The following is a 20,078-nucleotide window of genomic DNA, read 5'->3' as shown; positions in this document are numbered from 1 at the left end:
TTTGACTCTGATGTCCTCAAAAGACTTAGTGGATGGATTGCCTCTTATCTCAAAACCTGAGAAAATATGTCAGACTTATCAGTTTGGAAAGCAGACAAGAAAATCATTCCCTAAAGAAAGTAAATGGAAAGCTATCAGGAAGCTTGAATTGGTGCATATTGACCTTAGCGGTCCAATGAAAACTACTTCACTCAGTGGAAGCAGATACTATATCATCTTTATTGATGATTATTCAAAGTTTTGCTGGATATTCTTGTTGAAGCTGAAATCTGAAGCATTGTGCTATTTCAAAAAGTTTAAACCAGCTGCTGAAAATTTCTCTGGTCAAAGGGTCAGAACCTTGAGGACTGACAATGGCAAAGAGTGTGCTTCTGTTGAGTTTGAGCAACACCTCGAGTCTTTGGGAGTACAGCATCAGCTAACCATTCCATATAGCCCTCAATAGAATGGAAAAGCTAAAAGAATGAATAGAACTTTAGTAGAGATAGGCAAATGCTTATTATACCAAATGAAGATGCTAAGGGTATTTTAGGTTGAAGCTGTGAATACAGCTAATTACTTGCTAAACAGGACGTATACAAGAGTTTTGAACAACAAAACACCTTATGAAATGTGGTTTGATCATAAACCAAGTGTTTCACATTTGAAAATCTTTGATTGCACCTGCTATGCTAAGGTACCAAATGTTAAAAGGACCAAGTTTGATCCTAAATCTGTGGCAGCAGTTTTGGTTGCTTCAGTGAAGTCTCAAAAGGCTATAGGTTATAGATCCTGAGCTGAAGAAAGTTTTTGTGAGTAGGGATATAGTACTTGATAAGGGGAAAAGTTGAAATTGGTCTACCATGAGTGCTGGACAGGTTGATTTCACTAATACAGCTGATGAAGTGGTACAACAAGCTACTGCTAATGATGATTCTGATATGGAGGATGAAAGTAAAGTTGTTAGAGGAACACGGAGCTTAGCAGATATTTACAGTAGATGCAATGTAGCATTAGCTAAACCTGCAACCTTCAAACAAGCTCAGATAGAAGGTCACTGGAAATCAGCTATGGATGATGAAATGGAGATGATATCTAAGAATGGGACATGGATTCTTGTTGACAGACTAGCTAACAAAAATGTTATAGGAGTCAAATGGATTTACAAAACCAAACTTAATCCCGATGGTTCAGTAAACAAGTATAAGGCTCGTTTGGTGGTTAAAAGGTATGCTCAAGTTTATGGGGTTGACTACTTGGAAACATTTACTCCAATGGCAAGGCATGACACAATTAGGATGCTTATTGCTTTGTCATCCAGGGAGGGATGGAGAATTTATCATCTAGATGTCAAATCAGCTTTCCTTAATGGCATCTTACTAAAGACATTTATATTGAGCAGCTTGAGGGTTATGTGAAGCAGGGATCTGAAAGGAAGGTATGCAAGCTTATTAAGGCACTTTATGGCCTAAAACAGGCTCTAAGAGCCTAGTATACCAGAATTGATGACTATTTCAAGAATCAAGGATTTCTGAGGAGTATAAATGAATCCACCTTATATGTGAAGTATGAAAATAATACTAAGGAACTTATAGTAGCATTGTATGTGGATGATCTGCTAATTATAGGGCTAGAAGGTAAGTATTTGTCTGAGTTTAAATCTTGGATGAAGGAAGAATTTGAGATGACTGATTTAGAGGTTATGACTTCTTTTCTAGGCATGGAAGTGATGCAAACTACTGATAAAGTCATACTACATTAAGGCAAATATGCTTAGGATCTACTAAAGAAGTTTAATATAAGCATGTGCAAGGCAATAAGTACTCCATTGTGCATTGGTGCTAAGTTTTATGTAGCTGATGGTGCTGAGAAGGCAAATGGGCAGTTATATAGAAGTATTATTGGTTCTTTACTTTATCTAGCAGCTACCAGATCTGATATAATGTATGCAACATGCTTGCTGTCAAGGTTTATGCAGAATCCTTCAGAAGTACACGTTGCTACAGCAAAAAAAGTTCTAAGATATGTTAAAGGAACTATGGATTATGGATTGATATACATGAAGTAGGAGAGCAGTCAGCTGATAGGTTTCTCAAACAGTGACTGGGCTAGTTTTGTGAGAAATTATTAAAGTACATGTATTGCAATAAAAAGAAAATAGCTGCTTTTTTCCCAGCCCAAGTCTTGTTCATATTCATTGATAAATCTTAGCTTCATCTTTCTCTCTATTTTTTTAACTACTGTTTTCATTGATTTTGTTTGAAAACTTGGCTTTTATTTTTTTCAAAACTTAAAAGACCTGTACATCGACTCACAGCTGTCAACACGACGACTTAAGTCAATCTGAGGTGCTTATTTTCAACCAGGAACGCCATAAATAATGTGATCGCTTAGCCCCCAAGGGCCCAACATCTGTTCTCTTGTCCAATCTTCAGAAAGCATCAGTAATAGTTATCGAACATTCGTACACAAAACAATAATGGTAGTACCATATATTGTTATTGACCGTAAAGATTCCAGTCTCTATGCTCTGTTTCTTTAATTTATCTAATACAGAATAGGCGTGATCAATTCCAGCTCAATGATCCATAATCCATGGATTCTCCGGATATAAAACCTTGAGAAATTCTTTGCCTTGCCTGGTTAGAGAATGAAAAAGAACTGGGTCCCAAGAACTTGGCTCTACTTTGCTGCCAAAAAGAGTAAAAGAAGCAGGGCCCATTTCATTCGTTACTCTCCTTGACCCTTGATTTACCACTTTTAAGCGAATGACAAGCAATCTCTTCCCTTGGTATCAAGTAAAAAAGTAGCAGCTTGTTAAACATTTCATTCCCAAAGAGCTGACAGATAAAGGAATATGAATTGTTTCAGCTTCCTTACAGCCTTTGCATGAGCACATATTCTCACTTTATTTAAACGGCATTCCTGTCTTTCAATCTTCCTGAGTTGATATATGTACCAAAAAGAAAAAATTCAAGTACGGGGAGAGTGAAAGAAACGTCATCACAGTTGAGAAATCAATCTTTGTCTGTGAAAGTGAGATGTTGAAGCAGAGTTTCAAGGTCTGCCTGTGTTGGAGGAGAATATTCAAGACAAGGGTAGTTGAGCCACCTTTAGATGTTAAGAACGTGTTTTACCGTTACTCACCAGGTGGAATGATGACAATTGATGAACTGCTGAGGTTTCTGATTGAACATCAAGGAGAACAGAATGCCACCAAGGAAGATGCTCAGGCCATTTTTGATAGTCTTAAGCATCTCAACATCTTCCACAGAAGGGGCCTCCATTTAGAAGCCTTCTTTAGATATCTCCTCGGTGACCATAACCTTGCTCACCCTCCATCTCAAAAGGTAATAGGGGTTTTTCTCTTTAATATGATAAGAGGAATCAATATATATACATTCATTCGTTAGTTCATAATATAAATAGCAACCATATAATGCTTTGTTTCTTTTGATTTAATCAATGATGAAATTGAAGTATTTAAACCCCCTATTCCCATAATTCCATTCCCCACTTCCTGGAATAATCATTGGATAATCTGTCATTGTTTTGATGAATTTAGTTTAGTATTCTGGAGAGCTTCAGTTTGCCATTGTTAATTCAGTGGAAGATGTCTTTCAATTCAGGTGCACCATGACATGGATGCTCCACTGGCACATTATTTCTTATTCACGGGCCATAACTCCTACTTGACCGGGAATCAACTCAGCAGTGCCAGCAGTGTCGAACCGATTAAAGATGCTCTGCTTAAAGGTGTAAGGGTAATCGAATTGGATCTGTGGCCAAATTCCAAAGGAAAAGATGTGGAAGTTCGTCACGGCGGGTACGAAGCTAACACACTCTTTATCAATCCATTCTCCTTTCTTGTACAGGGAACCTCATTCTTACGAATTCAAGGAATTTGAAAGGAAGTGATCCTGAAAGAATATTCACTTGCTAATATTATTTTTATGTTCTTCTATACACAAAAACTACCACTCATAACATTACTAGTGCAAGAAGCTTACCGTTTTTATAAAGATGAGTAAAACTGTACAAAGTGATGAATTTCACTAAAACTGCAGGACTCTCACTTCTCCTGTGGACCTCCAAAAATGTTTGCAAGCAATTAAGGAGAATGCATTTACTAATTCAGAATATCCTGTTGTGATCACTTTTGAAGACCACTTGAATTCAAATCTTCAGAAAAAAGTGGCTAAGGTGAGGTGAAAATGATGGTGGCAGTATGGAATCTTACCTTTTTTACTAAGCTTGAAATGTGCTCTTAAACTTGAACATGATTTCTTTTTAGATGGTCAAAGAAACATTTGAAGAAATGCTCTACTGCACCAAATCAGAAAATTTAGAGGAATTTCCTTCACCAGAATTTCTGAAGAAAAAGGTACTGATTTCAACCAAACCCCCGAAGGAGTACCTTGAAGGGGAGACCATTGTGGAAAAAAAATGGAAAAAATCAAAAAGCAGAGCAGGGGAAGACGTTTCAGAAAATGAGAGTGCAACAGCAAGAAATGAACATCAAACTAGTAGACAGGTGCCTTAGAGTTGAATATATCTTATGCTCCGATGGCCAAATGTTGAGAATAAAAAAAATTGATTACTTTTTTGTCATTTATCATTTGGTAGCAGAATCCACCAGATGAAGCAGAACATGTTCCGGATGAAGATGAGGAGAAGGCTGTGAATCAATACAGGGAACTAATTGCCATACATGCCGGGAAGCTGAAGGGTGGATTGGAAAACTGGCTGAGTGATGATCCTAACAAAGTTAGACGACTTAGCTTGAGTGAGCAGGAGCTTGAAAATGCTACTAAAACACATGGAACTGAAATTGTCAGGTATAACTGCCTCTGTTTAGTTTCAGTAGATACTTCATTGTTCATAAGTCAACAAACCTGTAAAGCATGGCACTTTTGCATGTTGACATGGGTGCTTTTTCATAACCCGAAATTTCAGTCTCCTTGTTCAACATTTCGGATAAGATCACAAGAAATTTGTGCCCTGGCAATCCGAAAGATGTGTAGCTTAGCAAGTCTTTATATAACATGATGTATACCTCAGATCAACCAACAGAAAGAGTGTACTGCCTGCATATGTTTAAACACTGATGATAAACATCGACATTTTCATATTTTCACACTCTTTTTAGTTGTCATATATATTGAATTCTTTCTCTAGGTTTACTCAGCGGAATTTGCTTAGGGTGTATCCTAAGGGCACACGGCTTGACTCATCTAATTATAATCCTTTTGTTGGATGGATGCATGGAGCTCAAATGGTTGCATTTAATATGCAGGTAAGACCTTTTCAGGGCCTCTAAAATGGGCCAATATGTATGGCTTCAATCTTATTTCACAGATATTTCTGGTTTGATACTTACGCTGGAAAACGTTTACATCACGGTAAATAATATTGATCTTGATTCTTTCATCAGCCTCTTCTATGGAAGAATTACCTAGCCCCATGACCCATGTCACGGGATCCTTTTAAGGAAGTTTGGTTAACTTTTGCCTACAGACCTCCAAGGATGGTCAAATTTTCCTGGAGCACTTCTGTTGATTCTATGTTTAACTATAAGTTCTTGAACTCATAATCTAAATGCTTGTTGGAATAACTTCCATCCTCTACTCACTCAATTTTTATGTTTGAGCTATTCTTATTGTGGCTTTTCTTCTGACAGGGATATGGAAAGCACCTCTGGATAATGAAAGGAATGTTTAAAGCAAATGGTGGATGCGGCTATGTGAAAAAACCTGACTTTTTATTGCAAAGGGGTCCAAATGATGAGGTTTTTAATCCTTATGACGAATTCAGCGTCAAGACTGTTATGACCGTGGGTGAATTTAGCCCTACTTATAAGTCCATCATTTAGTTCCTTCAATAGAATCTAGATGTCAGTCTTTCATAGCTGGAATCTTTAAGATGTGTGTTTTTTTCATGTTTACAGGTGAAAGTTATCCTAGGAGAAGGTTGGCATCAGGATTTCCCCCACACAGCCTTTGATCGCTATTCTCCGCCGGACTTCTATACAAGAGTGAGATGATTAAAAGTCCATACGTAACTGAAATTCCTAATATGTTTCAAATGCAGTTCACTGTTTCACTTTCCTAATTCTCTTTCAGATTCTGTGGAAATGAACCTTTGGGAAATAAACAGGACAAGTATGCAGGTTTTGATGACTAATTAATCTGTCTGCAGATTGGAATTGCTGGCATTCCAGCAGATCGAGATTTAAAGGAAACAGAAAAAATTGAAGATGAATGGTTACCTGTATGGAACGAGGAGTTTGAATTCCTGTTACGAGTTCCTGAATTGGCTGTGCTTCGTATTGAAGTCCTTGAGTATGACACTACAGGGAGACCTGATTTCGGAGGCCAAACATGTTTGCCTGTATCAGAGTTAACAACTGGGATCCGGACAGTTCCATTACATAGCAAAAAGGGGGATAAGTACAAGCATGTCAGGCTTCTTTTAAGCATCAAATTTGGGCTACCTTATGATTTCTGACTACTGAAATTTGTTTAATATTTGTAATGAATATCATACACTGCAAACATTGCTCACTGACGTTCCTCAGTCTATTATGTATTTCCTTCATAAATCAACAGAGAAACCTCGCAAGGTGCATATAGTCTTGGATTGCATCACCACCAGCTTGGTATCAATGTTCAATAAAAAAAATTAAATTACATCAAATAAAAGTTTAGTGGAGCTGAGTTGATTGTCAGTACCTAATCCAACTTCAATGACAAGAAGTTAATTTGATTATCATACTTTCTTTTATTGCACAACAGTTCATAGGATTGTGTTTGACATCTCAAACTGTTTTACTTCACCAACAACACAACACAATTTTCTTCAGTTGTCTAAACACAAAAATCAGTCAAGTCCCAAGTTCTTGACCTTGGAAAATATGGGTGTGTCAGTTTTCGTTCAATCTTTAATGCTTACGTAACGTTGCTCCATTGCTGACACATTAGAACACTCTCCAGAACTGTACACCTTGATTGATTCAATCCACGCTTTGAAATGATCTGAAAACCTGGACGAATGAGACGATGCCAACCTTTTGACAAAGCTTACTTAGGTTTGCAAAAAAATAAAAATAAAATAACCCAAAGATCTAAATGTGAATGTTAATTCTAAGTCATTGAAATGGTGGACATCAACATTCCCAGAATTTTCAGTTTGGACAGGGATTTGAACCATTTAGTCATATTTCTAGGTCAATTTTTTGAGGTTCCATTCGTCCCCCAAGTGGATTATTCAGCGTTGCATTTCTTTGACAAGCAATGAATGCTTAGATAGTCGCATTACACACGCCAAGTTAAACTGATTATGTTTTTTTTTTTTATTTGAACTACATGGTAAACATGGTATGTATTTATCTTTTTCACTTAATATTATTTTCATTTTTTTAATACTTGAACTATTCCTTCTTGACTGACTATTTAATTTTATGTACAAGCAAGTTCCTTTTGGATTAATCTTCTATTTTAATACATATATAATTTAATTAATATCAAAAGCTTTGAACAAGTCATATGATGACAGGAAGGGTTTACAATTATCTAGGTATCTTCAAAGTAAAATTCATGGAATATTGACAAAATTTGTTCAAAAGTTTTGTTAGATATCTTCAAAGCAGCATAACATACTACCATACGAGTAGATGAAAACCCAGATTTTTCTTTTTTCCCTACTCCTCAACTAGCTTCTGTAATTCTACCAGAACCAGTTCCTAGCTAAAAGCTTGGATGCCTTAAGAAAATTGTTGCAAGCATTGGGACAATTTGCTCCGCTCGGTTTCTTTGCAACAGGTATGGGAATGAAAAACAAAAAGGGAAAATGAATAGGAAGAGATCTAAATTACTTATTTCTTAATTATATTTATAGATTGGACCCTTGATTCTGATATTTTTAAGCCTAAAATAATGTAAATATTTGTGGATTTGTGATATACTAGTGGCCTATTAGACTTACCAGTCAACATTGACAACCCAAATTTAAAGACTGACAAGAGCATATTAATGAAAGATAATACATTAGTGTCAATTTCTTAAAACTATGTTAATAATTGATACTCTAGCAGCCTTATAATCTTTCAGATATTCCAATAATATTAACATGTTAATTTAGCAGACAATTATGAATAGTTGAATAAGATAAGGTCTATGTATAACTAAGTGATTAATTTTATAACCATGACATATTAATTTATTAAAATCTCGATTCTAGAATCAAAGGGAAAGGTTTGAATCTTTGCAGTGAGAGCTTATGAAATATGTATAGTCCTTTTCTCACCTAGAAGCTCCCTAACCCAATTGAGGTTTTGTGCAGACAAGATTTCCTTCCAATTCCCAACTTCTTACAGTACAACCTAGAGGAGACACCAATTAAAAATTAAGAATCTTAGGTTAGATTTCCCTTTTTATTTCAACCACTCTTTCTGAAAAAGGGTTGAATTGCATTGACTAACTCTGAGCAATGCTACATATAGCTTGTTCAAATTACTACTATAGATTTTATAAACATTGATTTGTTCCGGTGATCACATGAGATTACTAATGACTCTAGCTCTTAATAAGTTGACAGCATTCATGAGGTTCTTATACTCTCAATTGACTTCTCAACCACAAAAACATCATTTAACTAATAAATTTGCAATGCTTTCTACTCAATTGATGATACATGTGCTGCACCAAAAATTAAGTGAACATCTAAGGGTAAAAAAAGGGTTTATGGAAAAAGAAATGATACATGTTCCGAGTCTGATTCTTTACCTAAAGGGTCAATTAGTATATGTGCTTTCAATTAATGTTGTATGTATCTGGAAAGGATTTCTCATCTATAAATTAAAAGGGAGACATACAAAGACATCTATCTCTGATTTTGGCGATCAGTTCTTTTTGTTCCAGAATGTGCATTGCATATATATGCATGGCAAGGCATTAAATTTCGCTTGATTTCGTGAATGAGTGGAATCTACTCTTCCCCCTTTTAAGGTATCAAATCTAAGACTTGTAAGTTACAACTGCTTCTTTGAAACCAGCCTTCATCTCCTCCCACAACAGCCTAACCTCGAGTTGGTGATAGGGGATATTTTGGACAGGAAGAAAAGGTTGGTAATCTGCAGAAAGTGAGAATTTAACATCTTATCTGCAGTCTTCTTTTAATATATGTGAATATTATGGTTGGTCAGCTAATGTTTGCCTATTGCTTACTTCATAGACGTGACCCTTTTGGCCATTTGGATTTGGACTAGTCTTTGCCAAAAACCAAAACTGTGGACCAGTCTTGGCGGGTAAACTGGGACTTCATATAACCAACTTTGGCGTCTATCCAATTCCTACCTTTTTTTGGGTCTTCCTACTATTAGAGCAACGACTAACGAGAAACGACCTTCATCGTCTTCTTCTTCTATTTGGTGCCAGATTAAAGAAAGCGTGTCTTCTGCTTTCATATGATCCTTATGTAGAAGATTTTTCTACAGATGTTTTACTATTTATTGTTTTCGGTTGTCTCTTTCACCTTCTTGCATGCTTCTGAGCTTTGAGCTAGAGCCGTCTGCATTTCAGGTAAGCCTTGTTAAGGTTTTTAATGTGTTTTCCTCAGTTTCTTCCTCTCTTTCTCTGCCTTTATTTTGTTTTTCTCTTCTGTTATGTTATTGATTGCATGATCAATTGAAGGCAGCTGTTTTTCCATCGCATAATAAATTTTTCCGATGTTTCAACATTGATTGAAAGTTATCAATAAGTAAACCATCTGTGTGAAATTGAAAACAGCTGCCAAATCTGCAAGCTTTTCTCCTTTTCTGTTTCGAACCTGATCACCTTGAGCTTCTTTCTCGAAGTTGACCCTTTCTTCTTGTTTTTCTTCTCAAGAAATTCATGTCAAAGACTTCTCTTGTTATATAGTGGCAACATCTTCCATTGAATGATTTTTTTTTATTATTTTGCTCTTCATTCTTCACTTTGAAATGATCAGAAGGTATCTACGTGGTTTTTTTAAGTTCACAAACAATAATTGATGATGTCAAAATCAGAAAATTTCAGAAACTTTTCAAACATGAATGAGTCCTCCCTGCTGATTAGTTCAGACAGAAGAAATAGTCAGAAAAATGTTTGTCACCTGTTCTCGCCATCTTGTATACATGTTATCTGCTGTTCAATTCTAGTATTTGGTATAGGAAAATACCCAAGTTCCCTTTTTTATTGAAACTGTGTTTTTTAATTATCAGGTTTTACAGACCTATTAGTTGAAATCAAGCGTCACAGAGGATTCAGGCTTTAAGGGATCATTCCTTGTTGTGTTCAACATGGGAAGGGAACTTCATGAACATCTTGATGATGTTGAACTTGAGAGTTATCATCCAGGTTGCATGGGGGGCATATTTAATGTTCTTGACTACCATCATTGGTATAATGTCAAAAAGATGTTCCTACATAGAAAGTACAACAGAGGAAGACATGTCAAGTGTAAGCAAATCTCCCCTCCTTCACCTCTCTCTTTTTTAATACTGCGCCTATATTTTATAATTTCATCTTGATAAGTTAACAAATAAATCAAATTCTTATTACCAGAATCAAATATAATTCATAATAAATTCTACAGTCAAAGAATTATATGATTATCATAAAACCCTTTTGGCTTTTCACATTGACTTATTAGCAAGAAGCTACTTGTTTCTGAAGTGTAAAAGAACCTTATTAGAAAAACAAAAAATTGAGGCATGACCATTTTCATATGTAGTGTACAGAAAATGATGTCAAAGATTTATTATTAATCTGGTGCAGTTAGTTGAAAGATATAACAGTGTTGGATTGGATGCTTTTGTTATTAAACTACAATTAATGAGTATTCTGATGCATCCCCTGTTATTTTCTGCAATCTATCATACATGTCATCAAAGCTAGAAGGCTGCAAAAGTCTGTATCCCCTAACAACCACAGGCAGCAAAATTTTATCTATGAAGCTGCAAAATGCTTGGTATGGATGGTTCAATTTGAGCTATTTCGATTGCACCAGTAATATGCATTTATAGATAAGCAAGCAGAGTAGTTGTTCACTACTATATGAAACTCGTTTAGATCTCATCTTAAGCCTTTAAAACAGGTACATATTTCCCTACATAAATCTGATTCTCCCTTGCCAACTTGATTCAACCAGATCGTATGACCCATATGACGTTGTACTTTGTCTGGAAGCTCATTGGGATTCCTTAATGCTTAGAAGAATTTATTCTTAATTGCAGGCTGTGCAAATCCACAAACTATATCCATAGAACGTGAACCAGGTGAAACCCGAGGACTCTTAGGTGGAGAGGCGGGCCAAATCCAAGTAAGTTAAGATAAAATTCCAAGTGTTTTCATATGTATAATACATATGATGATCAACAGCTAAACTTAAGTTGCAGTTGTTGTTCAATCATGCAATGGAATTGTTTCTTTTGCATCCAACAGAATATCAAATTGACTTGCCTAATTTAACAGGTTCAACAGCAAACAAGAAATACAGGTTCAACCAACCGGAACTCCAGTAAAGCTTACACAAAGGGGTTAACCAGTAACGAGAAGCCCAAGGAAAAGAGCAATAAACATCGGATTTTGGGCTTTTCTGCAAGGCCACAGGTACAGCAAACCGATTCAACCCATCATCTCGAACCTTCAGGTTTTGGTCTTGGTTGGATGAATCCAATTATTCTCGTCCGCAAGAGTGCCGACACCTCTGATACCAGCCCGACTTCCTCTCTGCCGGAGACCCTGAGGAAACAAGTTACAAGGAGCAAAAAGCCTGATAGCAATGACAGAGTGAATGCAGGAAACCACTTGGAACGTGAGGAGAATTCTAAGAAGCATGCTACCGTCCAGAAAAAGTTCGATAAGAAAAGGGGAACTAGAACCTTAATAAATCAGAAGCCAATGGCTAAGAAGCTTAACAAAGAAGTTCCAAATAATCAGGTTAAGGAGAGCAGGGATGTTTTGGAGATATTTAAGGTCAACAAGGATTTATTCCTAGATATTCTGCAAGATCCGGAGGTTGGTATTTCACAGCATTTTCCTGGAAAGCAAACTTACAAGACGTTAAAGTTAACAAAATCAGGGTCATTTCCAGTTTCTGATTCACCTCGCACTAGCTATCTTAGGTCTAGTACACTTGAGCACAAGCAAAAGGAAGTTTGGTCCTTTGGAAAAGGAGAAAAATCATGTTCTGGTACTCGATTATCCAAGTCAGGGGCGTTGAGAACTGAAGATGGATTTAGGAGCACCATAACAGAAGAAGCAAGCTCTTCATCCCAGGGACCTGATTCTCAAAGGTGGAATCATTTAGTTATGAGCCGTCTCAAGTATATGAAGCATATAATTAAGCAGGCCCTCAAGGAAAGGAGAAAGGGTATTAACCACACAATAGTGGATGGAGTCACCCTCCAGATTTCTTCAAGAGATACATTGTGCACACATGAGAGAGAGATGTCTGAAAGCTTGGAAAAGACAACTGTGGAACAAGATAGTATAAAAACTTTCAGTAGTTCTTATCAGACTGATGCTTCTGATCCCGATACCAGCGATGGTAGATGCAGCAAGATAAGAAGAACAAAATCTATAAATGAGTCATTAGATAGATATACTCAATTGTTTGAGCATAGTGTAAGCAAAGAGGCCAATTTGCATCACTCTAAAAGCTTAACATTGACCAATGAAGATAAAGTTCCATCAAGAAGGTGTGCTCCGAAATTTTTCAGAAGGATTTCCTCTCTATCTGATCTTGAGTCCTTCTGCTCCCTTCTACATGAGGTGTCACGTGATGCTCTTTCTTCAGAGATACCAATTAGGAGTGTTTTAAATTATGATGCAAACAGGGAAAGCGATGGGCATAATGAACCGAACTCAATTAGTTTCCCTGAAGATATAGATAAATTTGAACTAGTGGAAGCTGTTCTAGAAGCTGAGTTACAGGAAAAAATGACAGAAAGAAATAACCGCAGTTCAACTGTTTTATTAGTGGATAGAAAGCCTCAACAAATTGCCAAACCATGTGACTTCGATGAAGACATTGTTGAGTTGGCAGTGGAGAAAAGCAGTCCTCACCTAGAGCATGAGAGTGTTTGTGCAGTCAATCCAAGTACAGAGCCTACACAACAAAGTTCAGATTCAGATGACATAACTAGCAAGGCAGAGCATCCAATCTCAGAAGGTAAATATGCCTACCTCACAAAGCATAATTTGTAAACTTTCATTTCCTTGAGCTAATGTAATTGCTTTAGGTATGATATAATTGTTCTGTTCTTGATATTGTTGGAGGAATGGCTGCTAATTGTAAATTGCTTTGGCTAAACTTTTGTCAGGTCTACAATTGAATTGTCCAAACCTTCCTACAGATGAAACAGATTCTTCCACCTTCTTAAAAGACCCGTACAATACAGATTCTTTACCAGGCTTTTGCCACACAACAAGCCACGAAAATGTTGAGTATGAAACCTTGGGGATCAGTAGAAGCTTCTTATTCTTTGAATCAGATAAAGAGGATGATCCTTGCTACAATAATATAACAGATAATCTTGAGCTGCCAGGTATCATACAAAATGAGTACCTCCAGACATGGTACTCACCAAACCAACCATTGAACCTTTCATTGTTCAAGGAATTGGAGACTTTGTTCCGCCCTGAACTCGAACGCTCCTTTCAGGAAGCTGGAAGCAACTATGATCAACAGCTCGTTTATGATCTGGTTAATGAGGCACTTCTTGAGAGCAATGAAAAATCATCTATATACTTCCCAAAGCCCTTCTCCTTAAACTGTCGCATTAGTGCAATGCTTAAGGAAAACAATGTTCTTCAAGAGGCGTGGACAAAAGTCAGCTGGAACCTGGCCTCCCGACCAGTACATGACCAGTCATTGGATGATATTGTAGCTCGGGATTTCGCCAAAGATGCATGGATGAACCTTGAAGCCGAAGCAGAATTTGTGGCACTTGAGCTAGAAGAATTAGTTTTTGAGCAGCTTTTAGATGAAGTTCTTTGTTTTTGAGACAGTAGTTTAAGCCAAATAGATTGCTTCCTAAGAAAAATAGTGGTTGATTTCTCCAACTTCTTTTTTTGTGTTTTAATTCAACAATACATGAATCTAGATCATTCATAAATATGGGTTCTTGATGAAATCCATGTTCATGAATTAACAAGATTTTATATTGTAGAATTATAATTGTAAGATATATGGTTCCTTGAATTAGTACACAAAATCCTTTTTTATTTTTATATAATAAATGTTTTGTATAAATCACTATTACCTTTATTGCCACCATTTCTTGGATGTAAAAAGAAAGAAAAACTTATTACAATCTTCAACTAATGAAACTAAATTTTTTGTGATCAATAATTTCTGTTTAGGTTTATAAATTATGAACAAAAATCTTCTGTATCCATTTGATATTCTTTTCATAATTTTATGTTACGTATCTATTTTGATATTATCAATAAAAAATCTTAACTCTTAAATTTTAAATTCAAAATCTTAAATTGTAATTTCAAAATTAAAAATTTTAAATCTTAATCTCTAAATTGTCATATGAAAAGTTTAATGAACACGTGACGTAAATTTATAAATAAAGATATCAAGTAAAACATCAAATGAAGGCAGAGTATTTTTATTTCAAAAACTATAGCTTTTTTTGGAATGCTAAATTTTACTTATATATAGAGTATTTCATTCAAATTAAATGCACAACCTATGTTCAAATGACAAAAGAAAAGAAAATGATAAATTAGTTTTTAAATACTCATCATATTCACAAGTAACAATTACTCTTTTTGGGCCTATTTATCCTTAAGCCCAACTTCCAATCTCCATATTAGTGTCATGTCGAAGTAGTAAATCTTGGGCTCAGATCAGCACGTTCTTTTTCCAGTTGGGCGCCAGTAATCACCAATCACGCAGCCTTTCATTTCACCCACATGTGAGTCAGTCACCATCCTTTGGGCACCATGGTTTCCGCTGCCTACAATGACAGCCAGCAAAACCATCTTCCAAATATCAGGTTTCCCTACTACCTAGCCATCACCATGTCACCCACACAGGCTGAAGGTGAACGGTTTAAGCCGATTAGGGTCGCATTTATTTATTTTGTGAAGCAATGAACATTAACTTTTTGATAGAATGCTTGAATGGGCGCCTCCTCTTTTTTGATTTGTATTGCTTAGTTAAATTAATGAATTTATGAAACTCGTCAAGAGCAAAAATGTGGGTGCACCGAGCGAAGCCTCTTTTGCAATTACAAACCATAAGCAGATGTTCGAGATCGCCATGCTACATTTTCTCTTTGCTTTCTTACTCTGACGTTCCTCACAAGAAGACCCCTTTACAGGTTTGCCGTGTATCTTCATCTCATTTGCTCACTTTTTGAGGGGTTTGATTCATATGCTTATGAATTGTATTTGATATTTGGGGTTTTATGGGCCTCTTTGCAGGAGACTAGAATGAGAGACAGGTTTACACTCTATGCCAAAGGAGGTGATGGTGGTAATGGCTCCACCAGTTTTCGCCGTAGCCGCCATGATCGTCGTGGTAAAGCTGATGGTGAGTTTTCTTTCAGTGTGTCCTGTCTGTAACCACTCTTTCATATGGTTACATACTAGTCTTTTTTCATTCATGCTACACATGCGTACTCATGCATTGCATACACGGAATTAAGAATTGTGATGGTTGTTAATTCGTTTCATTTTGGTGATAATGAGTGTTTAACTTAGTAAAACTTTGGGAAAATTTTTAGATTTGTTACTACTTTTGTTTATGATGTTTAATGGACTAACGTAGGTGGAAATGGTGGAAGAGGTGGTGACGTGATTCTAGAATGTTCTACTGCAGTTTGGGACTTCAGTGGCCTGCAAAATCATGTTGTATGTTATCCTTCCTCTCTCCCTCTCTCTCTCTCTTCTCTCTCTCTCTCTCTCTCTCTCTCTCTCTCCTCTCTCTCTCGTCTTCAGTCAATCACTTTATCGAATGTGAATTGTGTTATATTTGTGATTCTCTGTAGAATGCAGGTAGAGGTGGACACGGAACCTCAAAGAACAAGATAGGAACTCGTGGAGAAGACAAGGTTAATACTTTTAAGATCCTTTCTTTACTTCCAACATTATGCTATCCACTCATGTTCTATTTAACGAATTGGAATTAAGAGATTCTTCTGTGTGGTAGATTCTCCAAGTGCCTATTGGTACTGTAATTCATCTTAAGAAGGGTGAAATACCATCCATGGTTGAACATCTTTCTTCAACTGATTTGGATCCTTGGGAACTCCCGGTACACTTGCTAACGATGAATCTGAAGTTGATCAGCAAACTGCCTCCAAGAACTCAAGTATGGCCGAGAAAGTCAAATCAGTGCATGTTGCTGGTCAGTTATTATCTTGTACTGAAATAACTGTGGAGCAATATTCATTAGAAAATGGAATGACTGTGGACCAATCAAGAGGCATGAAGCAAGCAAATGGGCCTGAATCTGAAGCTTTGGAAGAAATTAGGTATAATGTGGCAGAGTTAACAGAGCAAGGTCAGCGAATGATTGTTGCTCATGGAGGGGAAGGGGTTTAGGTAATGTATGTTACCGCAGGTGTCCAATGAAGCCTAAGACTGCAAAGCATGAAGTCCATAGGGATAAAGCATTGAGGTTGAAGTATCAAATGATGATCGATCCTCCCTTCGTACTGGTTTGCCTGGTTCTGAAGCTGTTTTTGTTTTAGAACTGAAGAGCATTGCTGATGTGGGCCTTGTAGGGATGCCCAATGCTGGTAAAAGTACTCTTCTAGGGGCTATCTCAAGGGCTAAGCCTGCAATTGGCCACTATGCTTTCACGACTCTGAGGCCAAATTTAGGGAATTTGAACTTGATGACTTCTCAATTACGTGGCTGATATTCCGGGATTGATAAAGGGTGCTCACCAGAATCGTGGACTTGGACATGCTTTTCTCCGCCACATAGAGCGTACTAAGGTTTTGGCATATGTCGTAGACTTGGCTGCTGCATTAGATGGTAGGAAAGGAATTCCACCATGGAATCAACTGAGAGATTTAGTCTTAGAGCTAGAGCCACCATCAGGAAGGTCTGCCCAATCGACCATCCTTGGTAGTGGCAAATAAAATTGATGAGGCTGGGGCTGAAGAAGTGTATGAAGAGTTGGAAAGGAGAGTACAAGGCGTTCCTATATATCGTGTCTGTGCAGTGCTGGAGGAAGGAATATCAGAGCTGAAAGCTGGCCTTAGAACGCTTGTAAATGGTGATGAGAAATCAAACTCACTCAGTGTAGAAAACATAAAGTGCTCATTAGCTGTAAGGAGAGAAAACTCCTTTTGACACCATTCCTTCTCTGTTCTAGTTTTGCATCTTAATTCGATTTTTGTTAGATAGATGCGTGCTTCCATTTTATTTTGTTAATTGCTTTTTGAATAAGTAAACCATGTCATGTTTCCTGGCATTAGGCTCAACTTTTGCATTTATTTCAGCATTATCAGAGTTGATTTTAATGCTCTTTTAAAATTCTGTAGATTTCTCTCCATCAGCCATCAGGACTAGTAGAAGTAATAAGAAGAAATAATTTTGTGGGGTTAAAAATATTTAAATAAACACCATCTTTTAAAAGAGAAAAGAATGGTAGAAACCAATAGAAGCAGAAAGCTTCTTCCAGCATCAGGGGTAATGGATCATTTAAAACCCACCATTATTTATATTATAACTATTAGCTTTTGCTACACATGCGAAAACCAAAAAGATGAAAAGATCCATAAATATTAAAAGAGAAAAACATACAGTGATCTAAACTATACTTGTTGAAAGCAGGGGACTCATCTCACCTAGTCACCAAGCTACCATTAATTCATCCAGGACACTCATGACAAGAAAAATATAGTGTTGAACTTTGATGTCTCTCTGTCATTACACGAAAGAACAACAAAACTTAGTTGTCTGCACGAAAGTGTCAAAGGTTACATCACTTTGGTGCCCACAAGTAATGCATCTTACCTACTACATGCATGCTTCATGCCTTTTTTTCTCACAAGCTCTTCTGTCCTTGCCTAATTACCAATTGTTTTTTTAATATACAATTTTCAACCCATCAAGTCATTCTCATCACTTACTCCAAAGTTTCGACATTCCCACAGTTGATTGATTAGAATTTATTGGAAAAAATATTTACACTTGAAAATGACATATATTTCCATTGCGATACTTTCTCCAATCCACTATGAATGAAGATTGTAGATATCTCCGCTTTGTCTACAATAGGTTAGTTGACTTCTTTTTAAAAGCTTGTAAGTATAATTATATGTGGATGAGTGACATCTTTCTTGATGGGCGGCAAATTTTCTAAGTATTCATAAGTGGACATTAATATTCAATATCTCTCATAATAAGAAATGAGAAAAAGATGAATATAACCCAAAGCAACAATTAGCTTTAGCAACCCATTTTATGTTTTTCATTTTAACTTGGAATGGAATAGTTCTTTTTATATCTTAGTTCACTAAAAATTGGAAAATATCCCCCCCCCCCCCCCCTTAATTAACTTATAATTTCACTCTATAATTTCTTGTTCTATGATAACAAGAATCAAACAATCATTCTCCAATTTTTGGGAAAGGCTTATTGTCTTAATTCATTGTGACAAATAAAATTTGTCAGATAAGACTAGTACTAGTCTCGGTATAGTGTAATATTAATAATTTTAGTGGCTGTCAACAAGGAAGGGCAATAGAGAAAGATTTGTCCAGAGTGTTTACTTGGGGGAGAGACTGATGCAATTGTACAATTCCAAAGACGCAATTATCCAAGGATTTTGCCACGTGTACGGTGAATATACACTCTCCATCTTTTCCAGTCCACTATAAGTACCAGTCCGGTTCTCTCAAACAAACTCACCTGGAGATTGCGTTTGTCTATTGAATTTGCTAGTACAAGTTATTTCCAGAAAAATGTCTCAGATGCAGCTGCGGTTCTGGATGCAAATGCGGCGACAGCTGCGGGTAATAATTCCTTTTTATTTTTCTTTGATTGGTAATAATTCTAAATGTTTTGTGTATGTATATGAGCATATACGTGCGTGTTTAACTTGTTTGATTTCAATCTTTACCTTTGAACATTGCAGATGCAGCAGGAACCTTAACTTGGAATCCTCAGAGAAGACCACCACTGAGACCATCATCTCTGGAGTTGCGACAGTGAAGACGTTAGTATCAAACAAAATTGGATTCCAATTTCATTACCAGTAAGCCAGTTTTTATGGGAATTAAGAGTATTGAAATCAGGGTTTAACTTGCAGGAACTTTGAGGGGACCGAGATGAGCACTGAAGGAGGGAATGGTTGCAAGTGTGGATCAAACTGCACCTGCGATCCATGCAACTGTTAGCCGAAGAAACATCCCAACGACAAAGCAGCAATGTCCTGTAATAATTAAAGATTGAGGAGACACACAGCAAAGAAAAGAAAAAAGAGTTTGATAGGGTCTATGTGTGTCTTTGTCATGTAGTGCTTGTCCTAAATAAAACAGCCAGGGCATTTGGCAATATTCCTTTTCCAAGGATTTGCTGCTGCTTCGTGGCTAGCTCGGTCTTTGTTTAAATTGTATAACTAGTCGCTGCATTTGTCTGTATGGAGTCTTGTGTAAAAATGGCAGCCCGGAAGGGGGGACCTTCAGCTGATTGGAGTGAATGAATCACTAATGAATGCATCTAGCTCCTTTCATTTGTGTTGTCAAATTTTATTTCTTCCTACAATTTGTATGGTTGATTTGGTCATCAAGGAGAAAATTGTGTGCCAAGTTGATGCCTATGTGATAATGACTTAAAACAATATTGTCAACAATGAACAAGCTCTCTTTGTTGATTGGATCAACCGATGGGATCAAATCCCCATCTTCATCATGGACTAAGAAAAACTGAAAGTTATTTTCATTGGCAATATTATAGTAGGTGGCTTATTCAGACTTTATTTTGTATGTATTACTATATGCTAAGGCCAAAGAGTGGCAAAAAACACAATCTAAGTCATATATATGGTGTAGTCTACTTCAAAACTCAATCCAAATTTATATTAAAAAAAATGTAATAAGT

At 36.6% G+C, this 20,078-nt stretch overlaps 4 protein-coding genes across 7 annotated transcripts; all 4 read left to right on the top strand.

Moving 5' to 3' along the window:
• Window positions 1-2,322: 2,322 nt before the first annotated feature.
• On the top strand, window positions 2,323-6,709 carry LOC110412947 (phosphoinositide phospholipase C 2-like). 2 transcript variants are annotated; one of them, XM_021423610.2, is made up of 9 exons: window positions 2,323-3,329; window positions 3,609-3,805; window positions 4,047-4,182; window positions 4,274-4,513; window positions 4,606-4,817; window positions 5,158-5,275; window positions 5,660-5,812; window positions 5,927-6,013; window positions 6,178-6,709. In XM_021423610.2, exons 1-9 carry the CDS (start codon window positions 3,021-3,023, stop codon window positions 6,484-6,486), a joined length of 1,761 nt encoding a protein of 586 aa, XP_021279285.1. In that variant the 5' UTR covers window positions 2,323-3,020; the 3' UTR covers window positions 6,487-6,709. The 2 variants fall into 2 exon arrangements, with proteins under 2 accessions (XP_021279285.1, XP_021279286.1); XM_021423611.2 differs by having other exon boundaries at window positions 2,329-3,329; window positions 4,609-4,817; window positions 6,178-6,708.
• Window positions 6,710-9,328: 2,619 nt separating this feature from the next.
• On the top strand, window positions 9,329-14,244 carry LOC110412946 (protein TRM32-like). 3 transcript variants are annotated; one of them, XM_021423606.2, is made up of 5 exons: window positions 9,329-9,557; window positions 10,220-10,457; window positions 11,234-11,319; window positions 11,472-13,173; window positions 13,325-14,244. In XM_021423606.2, the coding sequence occupies exons 2-5, from the start codon at window positions 10,298-10,300 to the stop codon at window positions 14,005-14,007; spliced, it is 2,631 nt and encodes an 876-aa protein (XP_021279281.1). In that variant the 5' UTR covers window positions 9,329-9,557; window positions 10,220-10,297; the 3' UTR covers window positions 14,008-14,244. The 3 variants fall into 3 exon arrangements, with proteins under 3 accessions (XP_021279281.1, XP_021279282.1, XP_021279283.1); XM_021423607.2 differs by lacking the exon at window positions 9,329-9,557 and adding an exon at window positions 10,892-10,968 and having other exon boundaries at window positions 10,399-10,457; XM_021423608.2 differs by lacking the exons at window positions 9,329-9,557; window positions 10,220-10,457 and adding an exon at window positions 10,467-10,968.
• Window positions 14,245-14,872: 628 nt separating this feature from the next.
• On the top strand, window positions 14,873-17,455 carry LOC110412949 (putative GTP-binding protein OBGM, mitochondrial). Its single transcript, XM_021423612.2, is given in 11 exon segments — window positions 14,873-15,340; window positions 15,444-15,552; window positions 15,790-15,872; window positions 16,010-16,072; window positions 16,171-16,267; window positions 16,270-16,554; window positions 16,557-16,634; window positions 16,637-16,855; window positions 16,858-16,875; window positions 16,878-17,059; window positions 17,061-17,455. Coding segments are annotated over 11 exon segments (1,524 nt in total). The 5' UTR covers window positions 14,873-15,214; the 3' UTR covers window positions 17,325-17,455.
• A 762-nt stretch (window positions 17,456-18,217) lies between these two features.
• On the top strand, window positions 18,218-19,724 carry LOC110412430 (metallothionein-like protein 1). The gene is made up of 4 exons (XM_089782917.1): window positions 18,218-18,254; window positions 18,937-18,991; window positions 19,114-19,194; window positions 19,288-19,724. The coding sequence occupies exons 1-4, from the start codon at window positions 18,218-18,220 to the stop codon at window positions 19,373-19,375; spliced, it is 261 nt and encodes an 86-aa protein (XP_089639043.1). The 3' UTR covers window positions 19,376-19,724.
• Window positions 19,725-20,078: the final 354 nt, after the last annotated feature.

Source organism: Theobroma umbraticum, unplaced genomic scaffold, assembly GCF_002168275.2.
Source record: "Theobroma umbraticum cultivar Fairchild unplaced genomic scaffold, ASM216827v3 scaffold_95.0, whole genome shotgun sequence".
Taxonomy (NCBI): domain Eukaryota; kingdom Viridiplantae; phylum Streptophyta; class Magnoliopsida; order Malvales; family Malvaceae; genus Theobroma; species Theobroma umbraticum.
This window is presented reverse-complemented; position numbering and strand designations above follow the sequence as displayed.

What these genes read in the sequence shown, in the direction of transcription:
- LOC110412947 (XM_021423610.2), top strand. Translation starts at nt 3,021, where the DNA reads ATGTTGAAGCAGAGTTTCAAGGTCTGCCTGTGTTGGAGGAGAATATTC. An exon ending in GTGGAAGTTCGTCACGGCGG is followed by an intron (nt 3,806 to 4,046) that starts GTACGAAGCTAA and finishes CTAAAACTGCAG; the next exon opens with GACTCTCACTTCTCCTGTGG. An exon ending in AACATCAAACTAGTAGACAG is followed by an intron (nt 4,514 to 4,605) that starts GTGCCTTAGAGT and finishes ATCATTTGGTAG; the next exon opens with CAGAATCCACCAGATGAAGC.
- LOC110412946 (XM_021423606.2), top strand. Translation starts at nt 10,298, where the DNA reads ATGGGAAGGGAACTTCATGAACATCTTGATGATGTTGAACTTGAGAGT. An exon ending in GAGAGGCGGGCCAAATCCAA is followed by an intron (nt 11,320 to 11,471) that starts GTAAGTTAAGAT and finishes CTAATTTAACAG; the next exon opens with GTTCAACAGCAAACAAGAAA. An exon ending in AGAGCATCCAATCTCAGAAG is followed by an intron (nt 13,174 to 13,324) that starts GTAAATATGCCT and finishes AACTTTTGTCAG; the next exon opens with GTCTACAATTGAATTGTCCA.
- LOC110412430 (XM_089782917.1), top strand. Translation starts at nt 18,218, where the DNA reads ATGAAGATTGTAGATATCTCCGCTTTGTCTACAATAG. An exon ending in CTCCGCTTTGTCTACAATAG is followed by an intron (nt 18,255 to 18,936) that starts GTTAGTTGACTT and finishes AGTTATTTCCAG; the next exon opens with AAAAATGTCTCAGATGCAGC. An exon ending in AAATGCGGCGACAGCTGCGG is followed by an intron (nt 18,992 to 19,113) that starts GTAATAATTCCT and finishes TGAACATTGCAG; the next exon opens with ATGCAGCAGGAACCTTAACT.